At 38.8% G+C, this 21,527-nt stretch overlaps 1 protein-coding gene across 1 annotated transcript; it reads left to right on the forward strand.

The window, feature by feature from the left end:
* Positions 4,358 to 16,935, forward strand: LOC110403339 (homeobox protein CDX-1-like). The gene is made up of 3 exons (XM_021406454.1): positions 4,358 to 5,056; positions 13,757 to 13,902; positions 16,681 to 16,935. The coding sequence occupies exons 1-3, from the start codon at positions 4,618 to 4,620 to the stop codon at positions 16,933 to 16,935; spliced, it is 840 nt and encodes a 279-aa protein (XP_021262129.1). The 5' UTR covers positions 4,358 to 4,617.

Raw genomic sequence — 21,527 nt, forward strand, 5'->3', positions numbered from 1 at the left:
AAAAAAGAGGGAGGAAAAAAGAGGGAGGAAAAGAGGATTAATTATAAAGCATGACAAAAAAGTCCTGCAACATGACACACATCCCAAGCCAGAACTCTTCACTTGCTGTGCTGCTTCCTGCATCTGGGCACGTGACAGGTATGAATCACTCAAGGCACTTCTGTAAGGAGCTAATACACAAAACCAGTATTGTATAAGAGTGGTATTACCCATTTTATTCTGTACAGAACAGACCCTGAAGTTTCAATAATGGCGAGCACTGAAAATTTTAATGCGACTATCTTCTTGCCATTCAGCCAACCGACCACTAGCTGTCCCCATTGCTTCACAAGAAGTAAAGAGCCTCTGCTGCAACCGGGAGACTATTTTCAGACAATGCGTACTTCCAAAAATGAGTGCTGCTACTCTTGGTGGCGAAAGAAAGAAAACTCAGAAAAATTAAGAGGAGCTACAAAAGGAGCTACTTGAGTTCTGTGACTTTCCAGATAAGAAAAATGGATGTGTAGGAGAATGCCTACATCCTACAACAGTAATGTGGCTGCAATTTGAAATGGATCAGCACAAAAAGCTTAGAAGATCTACAACATTTTAGAAGACCTATGCATTATGACATGATAACAGAAATCCCTGGAAATCCCACTCATGTAGAAAAACAGGAACAATCAAAATGGACTGGGGCAATCCAGTGTTCCTGTCTACCTTCTGACTACAAGCAGTGCAGCAGCAGTATTGGCTGTAATAACCTTAAGAGATGTTTTCCCAACCATTATCTATAGTGGCTGCTACTTCCACCTCATACTATTCAAACTGTTCAAATTCAGAAATGGAAAATGTAACTCAATGAAGCCATAGGGTTAGGTTTGGTTGATGTTGTTGTTGTTGTTTAGCTTTTGTAAATCAGCCCCATCATCTGCTTTATAATACTTACTTCTAAATTCCAAAGACAAAGCACTGCCATTTCTAATGTTCTGGTGGACCTCTCTAGCCAGTGAAACTGCTCCATAGCATGCAAGTTAGCTTTCCGTCAAATCAGATATTCAGATCAGAATCTGCCCTCTTTCTTTGCTACATTACAGTCAAACTAAGCTGAGAAGGGTACAAAAGGTTGGGATTACAATACCCTTCAAAATATAGATATAGGAAAATATAAACAGGAAGGAGTGATCCCTGCATAAGTTTCAGAAGTGCTACCACATTTTTGTGTAATTTACTGAAAAAATGTTTGATTAAAATGTCTGCATATCTTTTTACAGAGAGTAAGACTTCTAACAGAAAGATAGCAAATATCAAAACCAAAAAGGACATGGAGAAAAAGAAAGCATTAAAAATAATTAAGATGTATTTTTCCAGGCATTACCTTCTTTGTTTCTATTACATAGTAAAGTGGCAAACCTGGAGCAGCAAGAGGAATGAACATTATCCTCACTTTATGACACAGAACAACACTTTTTCTACAAAAGGCAATTGATTTGTTTTTATGAAACTGAACAGGGCAGTAGGTTTTTTCCACCAAAACAGTGTACTGTAAATACCATACACACAAAGTACTGTGTACACTTTGCAGATGCAATAACTGATTTTGGAGAAAATGTTGACTTTTTTTTTCCCTCAGAAGAGAATGGTGTATTTACAGAGGACTGGGTGTACAGGTAGACTGACCTCCGCATAAGACACCCATTATTAACAGGTGTTCTTGACAGAAACCATGAAAAGCAACTCAAATCCGAATCTTTTTATAATTTGTACTTGTTCGAGTGCCTATGAAGATGTTTAGTCTTACATGAGTTGTATCAGCATTATTATTTATCTATTTCAGAAGTTAAAAATAATCCACTTCTAAAGATGAGGTTCACCTAGTAGTCAGATTCAAGCGATAAAAATGTTGAACTAACAAAGCAAAATACAGCTTTCTGAAATGAGACCAACTTAGGGTACTAGAGATTCTGAAAGAAATAGTTTCCTGCTTAGTGCTCTCAGCATGTGGCCAGAGGAGTAAAACCCTGCCAGTTTAACAACCGTAAGTTGTAAAGTACTTCCTTGAAGCAGTATGGAACACGGAAAAGGTTCTCTTCCATGTCAGTATATACGTACTAGTTTAAAGCATCTAAAGGTATTTCTGCCATCATTGCTGTTTTTTTCTAATAAACATGAATAGATACTATTTTACGTTTTCTTGTTTCATGAACCACATTATACTATTTTGAAAACAAAAGAATCAAACCCTCTCATTTAATAGCATTGCAGCACAATAGAGAATGTCTGCATGGCTGTAGACTGGTGTATCCAGCATTCCTGAACGCTGAAGAGGGTACACCCAGCCCGCCTGCAGTGTCTCCAGCTGGTGGTACACGAGGTAGCGAAGCTGTGCAGGCAAAGTTTTGTCAACTGAATGCAATCAGAACATCTTCCAGATAGCTGAAGGGCTGCAGCTAGCACTAAGGTCAATGACAAAATGCTGCTTCTTCATTTAGTTGATTTATTGATACACCTGCATTCAGGAAAGGTATGGGAGGTACAGAAATGCTACAAAGGACGCACCTTCAACAGACTAGAAGGAAAAGAAATTTAAGTCAGGTTCCAATAAAAAGTTAAACAATCTTTCTTTGCAACCATTTCAACACGGTCTGAACTTGAGGGCTACCAAACAACTGTGTCGATCAGTTACCTTAACTGCTACTAAATGATCGAGGAATGAAATATTCTAGCTTTTTTTTTTTTTTTTTAAGAAAAAAAAGGTTCGTGTAGATCATGCTGCAGAATTTAAAATCCCACTGCATTGGACAGCTACAGACACAGGCTATCTAGACTACCAAAACATAGTTGGATTAATAGCTTTTTTTTTTTGGTGGTACAGGAGAATCAAACCATTCAGCCACAATGCCATGATCAGTACCCTCCCTACGCGTGGTGAGCTGACTACGCTTGGCCATGCTGAGTGACAGCTATCACATGTGTATGTGAACAAGCTCACATACACAAACACCGAAGACAGCCTCTGCCAACCTCCCCTACTCAATGTTTTTAAGATACCTGTCAACAACTATGCTGTGGTCCTCCAAAAGCTCACAAGAAGCAATACGTATACGAGTACAAGTTTTACTGAAGGACACAGTAGGAAAATGTTAACAAATTAAGACGTGAGAACAGAAACAATGATATTAACAGATAAAAATAATTCAACAACTACAGTCCATTATCTTGTGAATACAGCCTAAGGAAACCATTCTCTCACAAAAAGAAAAAACAGCTTTGTCAGGTGTGTGAACTGATTCTTCCCTCCTGAGAACCAGGAGGAACCTGTAAGTTTAAAAGGTGTTAAAGTGCAAAAGGCACTCAAAGAAAAAATACACCTCTGAACAAAGAAAAACCTCATTATACTTTGCACCTGTTTAAGAAAAAATCTTTAACAAATTGGTTTGTTAATAAAGGTGCAATTAAGTACCACATCATTAAAGAAATAGGAATGAAAACAGAACATTTTCTTATGAGAAAATGTTAAAGTATCTATCCCATTAAAAAAAAATCAACTCTCTCCCCTCACTCCTGGTTATAGACAATCTCTTAGGAATTTGTTACCCATTAACATAGGATTGCTCCTAAAATTTAGGAAAGTGCTTTTTTTGTGAGCTAAAAAGCTAGTATTTGTTCCCAGATTTCCAAGAAAAGGTGCTACTTTCTGTGAACAAACACAGCAATGAGAACAGAAAAACCTTTAGGGAAAACTACTGCTCATTTCAATATCACAAACAAAACACAAGCATGGAGAAAGTGACAAATTTTGCATTCTCTCAATAACAGATTCTCTTGTAAGCTAGAATAAACTTCAATCACTGTGGTGAGCAGCCAGCTCATGAATAGGCTTACTAACATCAACAAGACTATTGGTATGAACAAATGCTCAAAATGACTATGAGACTTCTTGTATGTCCTTTGTAATGTTAAAAGCAGTAGGAATACCGTAGCTTGCAAGTCCTCTCCCACATAGAGTAGGAGCTGAAGGCAAGAGGAGCGCTCATGTGAGAAAGCGTGGAAGAGCTGTAGATACAAGCTGAATTAGCCCTTTGCTGTCAGTTAAAAATATTATCACACATTCTAACAAAAAACTACCAGACTAGCAGATTCCAGGCTTTACCTAACCTAATGCCTGAAGTTAGATTCTGACATGTACTACTCAAGTAAACTACTACTTTCACTGTTTGAATAGTTATTGGTTAACTATGTATGCAATTCTACTTGAAGAGCATGAGATTTCAAACTAGATTCAAAAAGTATGGAACCATGATGGTAATACATAAAAGATCTGTGAGAAAGGAAGCACCAGAACTAGCAGTAAGGTGGGGTTGCCTGCATGGTCAGCCCTTCATTTGAATGCAAATGCAATTTTGGGGCAGGCAGTTATCTGTGACATCAGGCAGGACCTTAGTAAACTGTTACCACCAGCACCTGGTAGAGCCATTGTTAATCATGTGTAGTAAAGGGACATGAGGGCTAGCATGAGTCATTTATAGAGCCAGTCAGGGCTAGAAAAGAGAGAGAAAGAAAGAGGAGGGGAAGAGATCAAACAAACACTGTGAGGAGCAGGATGTCCCAGCAAGACAAAGCCAGCCTGTGAGCATCATGTATGTGAGTTACCTTTTGGATAAAGAGACCAGCATGTATCCAGGACCTGCAAGGTGCAGCAACAACAACCTGCCAGTGCAGAACTTTGTGCCTGCTCCCCCCTACTCAGACTACATGGGGTATCACCACGTGCCAGCTCCAGACAGCCACGGACAGCCCGCAGGAGCCTGGGGACCCCACTACGGCCCCCAGAGGGAGGACTGGAACGCTTACGGCCCGTGCCCAGGGCCCTCCGGCACTGCTGCTGCCGCACAGCTCAGCGGCTCGTCTCCTGGGCAGGGCTCCTACAGCCCAGCTGAGTACAGCTCCCTCCATCCCGCTGCACCCGGGGGGTTACCTCCTGCAGGTACCGTTAGTGCACAGCAGGTCTCCCCCACCAGCCAAAGGCACAGCTCTTACGAATGGATGAGGAAAACGGTGCAATCCACTTCTACAGGTATGAGGGCAGTGAGGCTATGCTGAGAAGAGATTTTCCTTTTTCGGGTGGTTGGTTTTGGTTTCTGTTGTTTTGCTGTTGTATTTTTTTGCCAGGTTCCATACATTTTAACAACAAGAAGATTTGAACAAAAGACTCTTGTTGCAATGAAATATTGGTTCAATTTTTGGATGCTGTTTTTGATCGGCTGATGATTCCTTATATTTCTTCCTTGACATCTATAGCTGAGGCAAATAAAAAGCAATGTCCTTTGATAGTATTTTCATTTGAGAGATGTTTTTAAAAAGTTACATAAAATAATTGCTTCTAGTAGGAGCCCAATAGATTTAAATAAGTATGTCTGCAGAAAGAAATCATGATGAAAGCATCAAATTTCTCCGCCACCTATGTCTTTCTTATTTGCCTTAACTTTTAGAAGAGACACGAAAGTTCAAGTAAAATATATTCGGGTATTCGGGTTGGAAAAAAAACTTTGTATTAGATACAGCCCCCATAAATCTAAGAACAGCAAAATGAAATATCTGCAGGATCAAATGCTTTAAAAAGAGGAACAATAAGGAAAGACTTGCTGCTCTTTATAGCAGTAACTCAAAATACACAGGAATATAAAGATCTATGGTAACACAATAAGTTAATACTATGACAGGTCAATCTCTGATGCATGGGAGTGGATGATTAAAAGAAAATGCTTCAGTTACATTTAACAAGTAAAAGTAAGTCAAGAAGTCTGAGGAAAAGATTCTCTTTGTTTGTGGGCATTAGTGCAAAAAATATATACAAGTACTAACCACACCCCAAACATCTCTGCTCCTTGTATCAAGGGAAGAAATTAATGAAACAAGGAAGGGGAGAAGGAAAGGTGGAGGGGACAGTGCCTGAAAAGAACAGGGACAATCTGCTGTAGAAGTATGTGATCCTCTGAGGTGCTGAGCAGCTTTGACATGCACCAACACCAGGAGGAGTTAAGATGCTCAGTACCTCCCCCAGTGATGCTCACAGTTCCTCAGTGTCAGAACTCAGGAGGTTCCCTTCCTTCCAGACCTTCCTCCCTTCCGAGGTCAGTTCCCACACATCTGTAAATGGTGGTTTTCAAAGCCAGTATTGAATCAAACTCTGAAGGGAAAGCAATTATTTCAACATATATCCTACATAAATGAAAGCAACTAAACAGAAAAATTGTCTGTGTTAAAACAATGCATCTAATTTCCATAGACACACTGAGTCATACATCCTCCAGCTCAATGCAACTTCAGCTCATAGAGAGTCCATAGATGACAGTTGGACAGAGCATGTTCTTACATTGGGTGAGCAAGAATTCTGGCAAACACAAAAGACAGAGGTTGCTGAGGGCTTTTTTTTAAATTTTAAGATATATATCTTATAGCTGTTCTTCACTGAACGCTACTCAAGAAAAGACAAAATAGGGCCAGTCTTGCAAAAACTTACAGCTTACTTCTGCGTAGTCCTTATGAACACAATGGCAATTCTCACCTGCAGTATGATTTACAGATGGCAACATACTTGCTTAAAAACCACTACTATTTCTCTCTTCTTTAACTACCTGCCTCTTGCTCTTGTGGATTTAAATTGCAGACTTACAATTCTTTTTGCAAAACCATTAGGAGTTTCAGCAGATATTTTATAAAGGAAAGAACAGTAGAATTATGCATGCTGTTTATTACCTATTTTTAGTCCCTGTGAAAAAGATATGAACTATTGTTCCTGAAAATAGAAAAAGTAAGGCTTAGACTTACCTGAAGGCACTAAAACAAATTATAGAAATAAGAAGTATTATTTGTTCATTATGTGTTACAAAATACTTATCAATCATAATATTTCACTGTAGAAATAATGATTATTAAGGCAAGTAATTTTTGCAAGATGAAAGTCTGCAGGAACTGCTCCTCTAATTTTAGCCCTTCAGAATCAGGAGAGATTCCTTCCATAGATTTACTTACTTATGTACCACTTGGCAGCAGTCTGACTTGTAGCAGCAACAGAAACAATGCCTAGAATCAATGGCATTTCCATCTCCAGGAGTTTCATGGTTATCTTCTCCTGTTGGTGCTTCATGGATTCATGACCTGAGAGAGACAAAAGAAAAACACTTGACTGAAATTTCTCCCACTGCCTCATACCCTACGTGTCTTCCCATACTGTTGTTTATACAATTCACCTGGAACAGAAGAAATGATTTCAAGTTAAATTTACTGTGTGTAACTTTAAGAACAACATCAAATACAAAACCATGTCTTCACCTGGCATCAAGCAAAGTTCATGAGAAGATGCTACTTAAAACTACTGAAAGACCTCAGTACCTAATGCGAGACTGTCATGCTGATATGGTAGTACTGGAATGTATTTCCCACATAAAAGATCTAATCAGGCTTTCATTCACCATTCTCTCCGGTTGAAGGATGTATGGACATCTCCTGCAGTTTTGGAACTGGAGGGAGTAGGACTTCCTCCTTGTAGGATCTAATGCCTGGTCACTGCTTCCCTGAGAGTATTCCTGATGTAGGAGAAAGCAAATGTGTTCTGACTCAGACCACTTGAATAAAGAACTGTCTGAGTATTTTCATCCAAGAACACCAGTGGAAAAAGACCCTTCCCTAAACCTTATACTGTGCCTGTCTCAGTTGCTAAAATTACAAGCTGAAAGGGAAAAGAAGGCCACAGCAACTAGCAATCGTAACAGGACAGAACCATGGCAACTAGAGATGGCAATTCTATGTACACTATGTACAATTCTTATGCCTGTAATTATGTTCAAAGCATAATTACAGGCAAATTCTTTGATGAAAAGTATAATCCCATCTTTGAGTAAATTACAAATCTCCTTCTATTGATTTCTGTATTTTTTGTGAAGGTATGCAATTCCTTGCATAGGAGTAGCCTTTACTTTCAGCCTTTGTGAGAAAACAACATACATCTGTGTAAACCTGTGCCCAAAATCTTGAGTACGAAGAGGTAACTCCCAGGTAGTTTCAGCAGCAGTGAGAATTAGATGAAAATGTATCTTAAGATCTGCACCTATCTTATTATTAAAAAGGGAGGGAGCAAGTGCCAAAACAGAGGGAAAATAACGGTAAGCAGAGACTTTTCCTGGACATCAAGTACAGGAAACAGTGTAGTCATTCAGTAAAAAATTTACTCTGACAATTTTTCTGATGGTGATGACAGGTGCTGACAGTATCATTACCAAATGCTCTGTAAATGTAGAGTACATAGAAGAAGGAAGAAGTTATATCCTCTCAAATGTACGAAAGAGAAACAAAACTCTTAAGGAGTCATTTTTGTAAAATTCTGAATGCCTAAAGAACATACATCTGGAAAAAAAAATCCAGGTAATCACTTGCTTTTTAGTTTATACAGTCACTGGCAACATGACTTCTCCTGACCCTGCCACATAGAAATCTGCCTACACTTTCTACAGCTTGTATCCTTGTGCCAAACAAAACCCCACAGGGCAGTCTGTCCAGCTGTCATTTAAAGGTGACAAAAATGATTCTGCTTTGGATTCAGTTATCTTCTGTATTAACTCCCAGTGCTCTACGTGATGTTCGGATGTGGAATACCAATAACAAAAATCATAAAATCACGACATGAAGATGAATAGTTTACACTAACAAAGGACAGAACTTGGCCCATGAGTGTTATTACAGAACATACTCAAAATGGAAAGTAATTGCACTTAAAATAGAAGTCCACAGAACATAGGGGAAAATCCTAAGTCCGATGAAAGTTTCTGATCCTATGATACTACTCTGTTCTTTTCACCATGAGTCACCTGAACATGTACAATAAGAAAAAATGATCAAGACCCAGCAGAAAGTACAAATATAGAATTTCAGCATCACAAACCTCTATGCATCCAACTTGGCAATATTTCTATTCAGATCACTGAGACTTGTGGCAGGAATGCAATTACTTACACTGTGCAGGACTGCACCCATGTAACTTTGCAGAACTTCATGTACAGCACAGTGTCCTTCTTCAAGACTCATGTATTCATTTAAATTACTTTTGTTTCACAAATTCAGTTAAAACAGTGAAATTCCCTAGGGTGAGTTTGGACCTTCATCTCCTAAATATTTAGAACTAGCTCCCTCACAAAAAAGAAAAGAAAAAAAAAAAAAATCCACACCATTGGGCCCTGATCTCCAGCGATCCATTACTAGTAACTCAAAAAGCTGACTCTACTCCCTCTCTTAAAACTGAGCCACCATAAAGATGCAGATATGAACAGAACATATCTTTAGGCCAGAAAACCGTTCCACATTTAGAGCTGACTTACACTGCCTTACAGCCATTAAGTACAGATACTAACTCCCTCTGAAACAATACTAAGCTATACAAAATGAGACGCTGATACTTGTAAGTAATCTGACACTATTCTGTGCAAGGACATCTCCTGTCTAAATTAGGTAGCTGCTGGATTTCAGGAATGATGTCGGCTTTGGTAGACGAAGGATATTCCTGGACAGTTAGGAGAGGAGGCACTAAGAAGGGGCCAGGGACCAGTTCTCATGCTAATTTATTTTACTTTGTAAACTAGTTGTGAGGTCTGACAGTGTTGGTTTGGTTTTGTTTTTTTTTCTCCTTTCCTGGGCTACATTGTCTTTGGTTTTGAGGCCTATCTGTCATACTGAGGCAACAGACCCTCTCAACACTTCTCTTTGCTTTGATATGCAGCCTTGTCTCTTCCTTCTCCCTTTTTTCTCCAGGAGTTATATTGCCGGAAAGGGTGATGATTTTCACAGCAAATAAAGAGGCCTTCTCCTGGCTTTATTGTCTTCAGAAGAAATGCTCTGTGAATTTTATGACCAAGGGGAAAGCTGTTCCCTTCCCCCAACTCAGAACTTGGCCAGTCACAAAAATTGCTGAAGTGGGTGTGATAAGACAGGATTGTTAAACTTTATCTCACAAAGTTTTCTAAGGCTGAAATATCTTATTTCCCTTTACTCTAAAGGCAGTCTGAAATAATCACTATTTGTAAAATAGGTTTTTAACAAAACTCGCTGTTCTTAAGTAGCTCACCTAATTCAGAAAATCTGCCCCCTCAACACAGAGGCAGTTTTGAAAGTTCTTTATTTTAATTCCACCCAGCTACTGGTAATCTTCCCAACCACCTGCAGCTCCATGCTATGATTCCATAACAATACATTCCCAATAAAACTGATACTAAGTTGCTGATTAAAATGATAATCTGTCCTTAATAAAAGATCAACAGTGTCAAAAGGTAAATGTTGGTAATTTCACTCACCTGAGTAAAATCTGCAGGACTTAATGCAATCCTTTAGTTGACTAAAAATATTAACCTTTTATCACTGGATCATTAAATGTTGTCATTATCTATCAAAGAGATCTGACCAATGAAGAACATCCCTCTGCTGTCTCTGGGGTGAGGCATTAGTTCTACCTCAGATTTTACTGAGGTAGTACTTCTTGAAATAATACGCATCACTGTAATTGAAATGAGGAGAAGATCTGCAAGATTCACAACAGAATGCCCTATATTGTCAACCTGTTTAACATCAGGTTTTATTGCTGTTAACTTTAGGAAGTGAATAAAAAATCCACTCTGCCTTTGAAATGAAATGCCACATGCAGAGTAACTCCAAGCCAGCGTCCAACAAAGGGATACGGAAGTCCCTCACAAACACTGAGACCTCACCAGTCCCCACCGAGAGCAAAAGATGATATTGCCAACAGCGAGGGTTCTCTCTGAAGACCGCAGCAGATCTCAGACCTCTACTGCTCAGATAAGGGTTCAAGCACCTAAAATCAGGAATAGGAAGCAATTTCTTGAAGTTTTCCATCTTGTTTTGGCAACAGAAGCACATCTGATATTTGTCTGTGACTTCTGAATGAGAATAGAGCTGAAGATAAGATCACCTTGCTCTTTTGTGTTCTCCATCTTAACAACACAAAGGAGAATAAGGAAACATCTTAAACATTTCTGTCCCACAGAATGACCCCAAGTTCTCGTTTGAAGAGAAAAAAAAACAAAAAACAGGCTAGAGATCTAAAGTTAAAATATAGCAAGTAAAGCATTAAAGCACCACAGGTGACAATATGTTAAACAAACAATTTACATTTCCAATGAATGAAAACAAATGTCATAGTGTTTATGTAGACTCAGCTAAATAAATGCTGTTCTCCAGAAACTTTAACATTTTCACCATAATATTGTAAAATTAGCAGCACTTTTCACTTGATTATCTGGGTAAACATAACTGGGCTAATTCTGCCTTTCACTACAGTTCTACCGTGACAGAAACACTCCTGAGCTGAGAATGTCTGACCCAAACAAGCACAGCACAGCAGAACCTCCACAAGAAAATTAACAGATAAATTTAACAGAGTTGTTTGGCTGCACAGACGGAGCACAGACGCCAGCAAAAGCAACAAAGATGTACACATTTATTTTTCCTACTGAAATATTCCAAGTAAACACACTGATGATCTCGTGACAGTTGGAAAATGCCCATATCATTGTAAACTCACTATTAAAGCACAATGCTTTCCCACGATCAAAGAGCATGAAGTACAAAAGCTGAAGGACAAAATTCTGATGTAGATCTTGTAATGCAAGCTCGGAGGAGTCCCAGAGAAAGCCTATCACACAGAGTGAACCAGTCACTGCCTACAGACAGAGGTATTTTGTTTACAGCACTGCTGTGACCAGGACTTCCAGTGCTAAATTACCATGCATCTAATATCTATACAAACAGTACAAAATGGATCATCACCTTAAGGACCTCATCACACATATAGTACCTTAGTGAGCCAAAAATTCTTAGAATTTGACAACCAAGTCAAATCCTGGAAGAAAATTTCATTACCATGTGTTGTATGCATTTAGATAACAAGTGGAAGGCAATGTTAACTTTACATATATTCAGCTATTAAAACAGTGAGACTATTTCTTTCTCCACTGATGGGGAAAAACACATTAACCTGTGAAACCGAATCATGAATTAAAGGATAAAGTACTTCCTGATTCCACGATAGTTCTGTATCTTGAATTCTGAGCTTTGGGTACTACTTCACAAGCTAGGGAAGCTGAAAGAAGGGGCTGAGGAGTAACCAGACTTTGGTACCACCAATAAATTCCCAGCTGTTCTGTGCTGCAGAGAAGGCTGGTTGCTCAGTGGTGACACATCATGGGGAGCAGCTTAGAGATGGACATTTTGGCAGTTCACTGACTGAAAGTCTATTTTGGTGCTCTCTGTTAATTACTCTCATCACCAGTGCAAGCATTATAAGTTTGAGGTATATCTTTTTTTTCTGAAGAGTTAGGCCCAAATACATTTTTTTCAGAAAATGATCTGTAAGACAAAAATAAAGGAAGCCCTTGTATGAAGCTAAGCTACATCTGCTACAACCAGACTGTTACAGGCAGCAAGCCCCAGTATGCCTCCCTTTTATGTATGATCCAAGAGAAGCTGACTCCAATGGGGTTGTTCTTGCCCACTGGACGGGAAGGTTCACAAAGCATAGTACCACTGCGCAACACATGGCACAAATCACCAACTACAAATGCATTCTCTGTCCCAGACAATTTGCAGTCAAGATATATACATCTGAAGAAGTGTCTAGATGAAAACAGACAAGGAAGCACAAAACAAACCAAGACACTATTTGCAAACACTGTAACATTGGTTTAAGCCCCAAAACAATCTAATCTTTCCAAAATGTGGGAAGATCTCAGGGCAGGGCTCAGGGGCCTTGATTTTAAGATGTTCACCTCTGATGCTTAGATTGCCTAAAGCGAACATTAACAAGAGTGAAAAGGCAGGTGAGAAAGGAAGCATCAGTAGTCTTCCTCATTCTCAGTTGTGTTTAACAACTGCCGACATCTTCTGCCCTCGCTAATGATCCTGTATGAAATTAATACATTCCAGCTACTTGCATCTGTGTTCACTTGCTCATGTCATTTGCTCTTACCTTTTTAAAGACCCAGTTATTGCTAAGCCATGTCTGCTTCAGTCAGCTGTACCGTGCTGCCTGAAAAGGAACCAGTGGTGCAATTCTAGCATTGTTGAACATCCTAAGTATTATTGCTTTCCTTTCCTCTTTTTTTTATTAACTGCCATCTGAAAATTTATCTTACTATTCCCTGAGGTATGATCAAGGTGTGGCTAGATTGTGCTAGACTTGAAGGAAAAACACAGCCATCAAATTGCAATAACAACAACAGTATTGTATCAATATTTCTAGCAACAGGGTCGGAGGACCTTGGGAAGCTGTTAGTATTTTCAGTGCAGTAAAACATCCTTCACAATTCATCTCTGAATCAAGTAGCAGGTAATCAGCTTTAGGGAAGAGAAAAAAGCAGTTCAACACTGTGCAGTAAGCCTGCATCAGAACTGCGAACAGAACCCCCGCTTCCTGGCTCCTCGGTTCTTAACAAGAACTTCTCTTTACCAAATGATAACCCAAGGGTAATAAAGAATATGAGCATCAGTTTATCATCTGTTTACTAAGGAGCAAACCCAAAAGCTGATGGTATTAACCTCTCGTGTTGTAAATTGATATCAAGCTCACTACAATCGAGGAAGTTACTCTGGTAAGTGCACAGAGAACAAGGCCTGAAATACCCACAAACATTTGTCAAATGTAAAGTCAGATATTTTATGTTACTGAAGTTAAAAAAATTCTAGCTTGAAGCAATGTGTTCTTCTTTCAAAACAGGTAAAACAAGAACAAGAGAGAAGTACCGAGTGGTTTACACAGATCATCAGAGATTAGAATTAGAGAAGGAATTTCATTACAACAGATACATTACAATCAGGAGGAAGTCTGAACTTGCTGCAAACCTAAGACTTTCCGAGAGACAGGTAGAGTATGGATCACCCATTCAGAATTTCCTTTGCATTTATTATTGCTGAGGAGGAGATAACCACACTGGTTAAGAATACAGAAATGCTAATGCCTCAAAACTAGTGTAACTGGTTCCCTTTGCAATTTAGGAACTCATACTATCCAGCTGAATGGCCTGATGGCTTTGTTTGTATTCTTCTTGAAATATCCCATCAGCACTAGTTCAGCTTGCATCATGACAGCAGAGAGCTGTGCAACTGCACAGAAAAGACAAATAGAAGTCGGACATACAGTCTTGTTCTGAGAAAATATCAACCAAATCCTGCCAGGACTTCTTTCAGTTCAGATTAGTATTAGTAGGGAGAAGCTTTTGCAAATATTTCCAAGTCCTGGTTCCACTGAAGTCAGTGGGAAACCTTAACACCATTCTTAGCAGAGGCATAGCTCCTGAAATGTAAGTGATGAATTCCAGTATGTTCAGGACACTGAAGATATTTGGGTCTTGGCTATCTTCTACCTTTTGTTTAAAATTTCCTGCACACTTGCTAATCCTTTCTCCTTTCCCTATTTCCCTCCATTCCCTGCAAATTCCACTTCCTTTCCCACAACCTAAATCAATTATTCCTGACAAAAAGATAAATACAGTTTGCTCTGGAACCACTCAGTGCCACATTCTTCAATCATGTAATTGTTGTGCCTCTGCCACCTCCTGCTATAGGAAAGCAGGAGCCCAGCCCCTGGCTCTCAGGCACCTCAGCTGGCTCATGCCAACCAAGATAAAATGCCAGTCTAGATCTCCCAGTATACTCCTAACATGGGCTGAGCATGTTCTGTCCCATTTCACTTGGCGGTTTCTTAACGCAATACGCTGAAGTAAGCATCGATCTTAAAAGCTTCACTGGAGGATCTCCACAAATAGATTATCTCAAGACAGAAATACAAAGAACGACATGTAAACAAGAAAGGGAAGAAATATCTAACTATTTTTAAGTGACAAATGATGCAATTCTGATATAGACAGGATACAGAAATAAAGGAGATGGCAAGGACAAGAAAGAAGAGCTAAAAATTATACTTCGGGATTACTTGCACAACTAAACAGTGGCAAAAATTCTGTAAAAGGAGAGCAACCGGTAAAGAGCAAGTCCATATAAGCTATTAGTCTAATGTTACAAATTTATATTTACATGTATTTGATAACTGGTATGCAACCTTTAAATGCCTACTAAAACGTCTGCCTGGATCTCTGCTGCAGGTCTCTAAATCTAATTTAATCATAAAAGAGAATAAAACCCCTAAATTCAAAGCAGATAACACTGAACACAGAGGGCAATTCTGAATCGGGTACTAGTCTGTTTTTTAGATAGTTTCATCTCTTCATATATTCTGGCAAATGATGGGAAAAGCTAGATTACCGCAGCACAGTCAGAACGTAGGATATTTGAGACAGCTTTAATGGAACAGCAACATCATTTGCTACTGAAGTGATATTTCAGAAATTAAGACAACAAAATAAACTGCCACATGTTTGAGATGACAGCCTGGGATGTAACAAACCCGGGTTCAAATTTCTGCAAGCTTTATGTGCATCTGGAACCTTCATGATCAGCTGGAAAATGGGTATAATAATGGCTCAAGAATAAGTACGCTGAAACTGTCACAGAGTCCTTGTGATGTCTTGTGGAACTTCACCACTAGATTTCTTTTAATGGCCACAGATACTATCACTTTTTACTGTTTTTCCTTCTTTCTGATTGTCAGTTATCTCTGCTAATCAGCTAGAAAGGAAGGGAAAACAAATCAGTATTTCTCAGCAAACCACTGATTTTTCTTTGGGCTATTTAAAATAGCTGACAAAAGCGCTGTCTTTGTCATCTAATCAGAAATGAACAAATATGTCCAAATATGAGAGCTTGACATATTATGCAGACTATACATAATGCAGAGCCATTTCCAAGGATACACACGGGTTTAAATCCAACGTTGAGAATTCGTATCCAAAGACATTTCAGTTGCCACCTTTTCACACCTGAACAAATTCTGCTGCATTTTCAATTGAACACTGTCAGCTTCATCTCATGTCCTCACCTGTTCTGTCCCAATCAAAATCCATATATTCTTCAATAGTTCATCTCTTCTCAAAGATTGCATTTCTGTGACAGAGCAGTGACTATGAAATAAAGATATGGACTGTGCAGGAAGCAGCAGCAGATTTTGACTTCATCCACACATGCAAGAAAAAGTGCTTAGCTGCTAAGACACCACTTCTATAATACTTCGAAGTAATGCATATCTACAATTGTGCACTGGTGAATTTCTGCTCACAGCTATATTTCCGTTGGCTTACACATTGTAGCAAAGGAATTAATGTTCAGCATCCAAACAGGAAATCTTTTCTTAGTTCATAGGCCAGGCTTTGAGCTGCTCTGACTTAGAGCACAGAGTTTTCAAAGTAAAGATACTTTCAAATTCTTTTGGCCATCACTGCGATGCATTAGGTTCTGTTCAACTTTGTACCAAAAAAAAAAAATCAAACTCATTTCATAAATACTTTTTAGGAATAAAACACTAAAAAAAAGCTATTTATCAAATGAAATATTTTATTACCAGGTAGGAAAGATTATCTATGTGGAAAAAAAAAATAAAAGCAAAGAGCTCAGTTGTCCCACTTTGCTACTGCCTTTCTCACTGGTCCTCATGCAATTGATTTTCTCCCACGCCCCTTGACTACATACACAAAGAAGCACACTGTATTCTATTAACACCTGAAAAACATTTCCTCTGCTCCTCTGCAGGTGAAAATCTGGTTCCAGAATCGCAGAGCCAAAGAAAGAAAATTAATGAAGAAGAAAATGACTCATTTTGATGGCAACAATCTTGGCTCTATGCAGAGTAACTCTGGCTCAGTGAGCCCGATGCCAGCTCCTGACCAACAGACTCACTCAGAAATGCCCAGCTCTTTGTTCCCACCTCCACCTCCTCCAGCTCCGCTTCCGATGAACGGCCTGCAGCACACTGGGAACCTGCAGCAGGTGGTGGCCTCTCAGTAAGGCTGGCTGAGGAGCTGCTGCTTAATGAACACTATGAACTACCGGTACACAGAGCACTACAATATGAAAGAGGACATCTGTAGCTGTTTTGCAGGGGTCCCCAGCACGACACAGTTCTGTGCACATAAGCTTCAAGTTCAGTAAATCAAGAGTCACTTGCTGGGTCTGCAGGACGGTGCAAGTTCCTAGTGGCACTGGAACTGTTGTGTGTCAGGAGTCCTAGCTGCAAAGAGCCTCGCAAGAGAACACCACAAGGCAAGCATCCCTGCAGCATGAGGGCAGGCACCGGGGAGGAGAGCTGAGGGTTAGAGTGGCTGCTTGTTAATCATATTCTGTTAGCAAACAAAAGCACAAAAGAGGCCACAGGCAATAAGACATTGCTGAGGCTGTGATGGCAGCTTAATGTGAGTGCTCTGTCCCCCGTCCCTAGGCAGAGTGTATTCCTTCTCCTTCCATCTCCACACAGGTTCCATGTACTAATCTCACTTTCATCGACGTTACACATGGATCTTGATAAATGAAAACCTGGCTTAATTGTCTTGACCCACTTGATGGAGAGCCTGAGTTGTGGTTGCACTCACTATGTTTTAAGGGTGAAGGTCACGGACGAGCTTTTTGGATTTATTTTGTTTTGACAGGTACGATTTCCAATGCTCCCTATACTGGTATAAACATGCATGCATCAATCTTACCATAAATGTTTTGAAAACATTCTGGAAATATGAATCTTGGCCTAAGTTCATTTTTGGTAGAGATTGCATTTTGTGAGACAGCATAAGCCATCAACAGAGACGCAATACTTGCATTCAGCTAATTTTATATTTGGACTGGTTTTCAGAGCTATTGTGATACTAAAAAAAAAAAAATCTGAAAAGCTAAATTAATAGAAGACGAAGCAAAAATATTTTAGAGGCATCTAACACTAATCTCCTAAACCCACATCTGAACATCTAAATCGGAGGTTCCAATTCCCAAATCCTGATCCCTTCCACACTAAGCAGACTTGGGAAGATAATCACTTCTTAAGAATAATCTGGATACCTGCTTCCTGAGCTGACTACCAATTACAGGTACATAATCTCTGGCAGCAAAGAGAAAATTTTTGAAGCACTCAGATAACTTGGGAATTCATACTCCCCTTTGCCAAAAGCTATTTAGAAGTTTAGGATGCTTATCCTCACAAACTTCCATCAAAGTGTCCTCCTAAATATCTCCAACACTGTTACAAATAAGACTTAGGAACATTAAGTCATTTCGGCACTACGTTCTTTTTTTTTTTCCTTAATTATAACAAATAGTACTATTAGATCATCAAAATGTAGGTAATGTAAAGTTACTTTGTATATAGAGAACATAAAAATAAATGACATTTTCAATAATCATTTGCCAATGTGATATTAGCTACTGTAGAAAATGAACATAATTTTCATGAACATTCTGTTACTGAATTGCAGTATCAAGTTGAAAAGCAGGGAGATGCTTCAAAAAAAACAGAGAATGGTAAAACCAAGATGATTCAGGGAGCTGGCAGTTTTGTCTCTCTCTCTCTCTCTCTCTCAATTTTCCTTAGAATTTTCTGGTTGTAACAAGGACAGCATGAAAGAAGAGTAAACTTAAAAGGGATGCACATCTACACTGTAAAATTCCCACACTTTCCTTCCATTGTGCTGCTAGCAAGAGTACTTTGAAGCTTTGTGTTGGTAAGATAAGCCAAATGAGATGAAGAAACTCAATTACAATACAATTCAAAGTTCAGCAACAGAAAAACTTCTAGTGCTTTTCACGTATTATGAAAAGCAGAACATGACAAATAGCACTTATGAACAGGAGTGATTTAACATCCATATTGATGAGCACGTTTCAGTTTGATGGCCATCAGTCTCCCAAAAGAGAAACTTACTGCATATATCTAAAAGAAGAATCCATTGGAAATGCGTAAAACAGCCATTCTGCCTACAGAGGGGAATGCTACAGATATTTCACATACAGCTCACAAGCATATTTTAACCGAGACTGAAGAAGGTTCAAAGTGAAAAGCAATCTCAGTTTGGCCAATTAAACAGAACTAAGGTTGCATACCAGAGAAAAATCAGTAAAAAAATCCAGATTTAGAATTTAAGATTTGTAAGAATACAGAAAGCTTTGTTTTCTGTAATGATATACAATAATTTGATACCTAGTTCTAGCTAAATGCACCAGAGCCTAAGGGTTTTGCAGGATCAAGTTCACTGTTAGCTTTTAATCACTTTTCCATGACATAGTTTGATTCTGTAATATAATTTTTTAAGTAGCAACTTCTTCAAAAAGTCCTTAAAAAAAAAAACTTTAAGAAAATAAATCTGAACTCAACTTCTTTCTCTTTAAAATTATTTAAACATCATTCAAAGAGTGAGGGATCTGGCAAAATGACCTGTTTTATCTTGTTTACATGTAGAAGAGTTACTGAGGAAGATAAGTGACTACTTTGAAGATCTGCCTCATTTCTGCTCCAGTTTGCTGAAAGCACGCTCGCTATAGGTTGCTATGTGTTTCCAATCAGAAGTTGTTAAGTACACAAAATAAGGCTGGATTTTATTTGCAGAAGCACATGTTCAAAGGTTAAAATTTATTGCTCCAAAAGCAGTATCTATAAACCAGGGCAATACCTTAGGGATTATTAACCCTCTAGTTATGCCAGTGATTGTTTTACATGGTTTAATGTAATTTTATTTTTTTAACTTACTAGCAATCTATTCAAATCAGTATTTTCAAATGTGCTTTAATCCTTTAAGTTGTCCACCAAGAAAACACAAGCTATTTTTCATTAAAAACCTCGTAAAATACCATTGCTTAGCTAAACTAAAAATGAGATGCATCAAATTGGAGGCAAATCAACTGGAAGTATTTTGGTCCAACACTGTGAGTCATTAAATACCTCAGAATACTACTTGCTTCCCTTCCAACACTGGGCATATCATGTAACCTATCACTTTTAGCACATCTATAAAACTAGAGACACTAAAGCAGAGTTGCTGCGAAGATTGATTGGTTGTTAGCAAAGTGCCTTGAAGAAGAAAAGCATACCATAGGCTACATCACAGGAATATCTAAGCCCTTAATCCTAATTGTGATTAAAGCAACGATCAAGGTATATGCCATTTTCAGAGGAATTCACAAACCCTTAAACACCATTACCCCCCAAAAGAAGTGTGATCTGTATGGCACAAAAAGATCAAGAACATACCAGGCAGGATCTCCTACAAAACCTTCATGCAATTAAGAAAGTCGTACAATTCAAAACAACATTTCCAAACAAAAGAAAAAACCTTCAGATAGACAGATATATTCATTCTAGATGTTAACACAAAAAATAAAAATCAGGCTCCTACCTCAAGCATCCTTATTGTTTGTTGGTGCAGCACAGGCTCGCTCCAAGCCACACTTCTACATGCAGAGTGTGCTCTGAGATGGGGCATCTCTGCTCATGCTGAGGGACTTAGATGGCAGGTCACATTTTAGAAATGGCACTGGATGTTATTAGTGAGACTCACAATTGTGTCGTCATCACTATTAGAAGAAGAGGCACTTTTTTCATGGTGAAAATGTCAGCACAAATAATTTTTTGTACATTTTGTAGCAAACTGTTCTGTGAAGTATCTCAAAATGGAGAGGCTTAACTTAAATTTATCCTGCATGCTCTTGGTCCTCCAGGGCAGGAGGGACTTCTAACAGACAATCTCTCACCTGAGAGTGAGGAAGAACAGTTAAATTTCTGAGACAGAAACACTGTCTGCCAGGAATAGAAGCCACATATATAGCAAGAATGGTAAACAGTAAAAGCAATCAATTCCTTTGTTTCCTCGTGAAAAACAAAGACCACACTCAAGGAATGTTCAAAGGACTAAATACTGAGCGCCCAGCAATCCCCATCTAGCTGTACTCCAGTCAGGATGAATTAGCTACAGTAAGTGGGAATCCTACACAGCAGGTTTGGGAAGGAAACCAAGTGTCAACAGAGGATCTGCTGATCCTGTTTACAGCTCTGCTAAAAAGAATCAATTTAACCTGGATTTCACATACAGGTTCTTTAAAACCTGCTGCACTAAGACTGTTTGCTGAGCAGTAAGACATACTTTTATTACTGTTTGTATTGACTTTGTAACAGATTTTAAATTATCTAGATTTCAGATCAGAAGACCCTCTTTTAGTTCCACCCTTCCCTAGCACATGCATCACTGGTGCAGATCATACATGACATATAATGCTTCTACCTTAAGAAAGTGGAAAAATTAACATTAGGAAATGAAAGCTAGCTCACTGTTAGCAGCAGTCAGAAAAACAGCTATAAGAGGTAGAAGGGTAAACATGATCACCATACTCCCAGCAATTCACTTTTCAATATCAATAATTTTTCAGAAGGATTTGTTAACAAGCAAAATCTAAGAGTATGGAATTCAAAATTGCAACACTGAGGAAGGCTTCCTGGACAGCTGTAATTTCTATTTCTACTTGTTTGTATAGAGTGGAACTCCTGATATCTCCCCCTTCTCCCCCCAGAAGAGCTAACTTCAGCAAGTCAAAGTAACTCAGTTACCATGGCTGATTCAGCTCTC

Source organism: Numida meleagris, chromosome 8 (genome assembly GCF_002078875.1).
Source record: "Numida meleagris isolate 19003 breed g44 Domestic line chromosome 8, NumMel1.0, whole genome shotgun sequence".
Lineage (NCBI taxonomy): Eukaryota > Metazoa > Chordata > Aves > Galliformes > Numididae > Numida > Numida meleagris.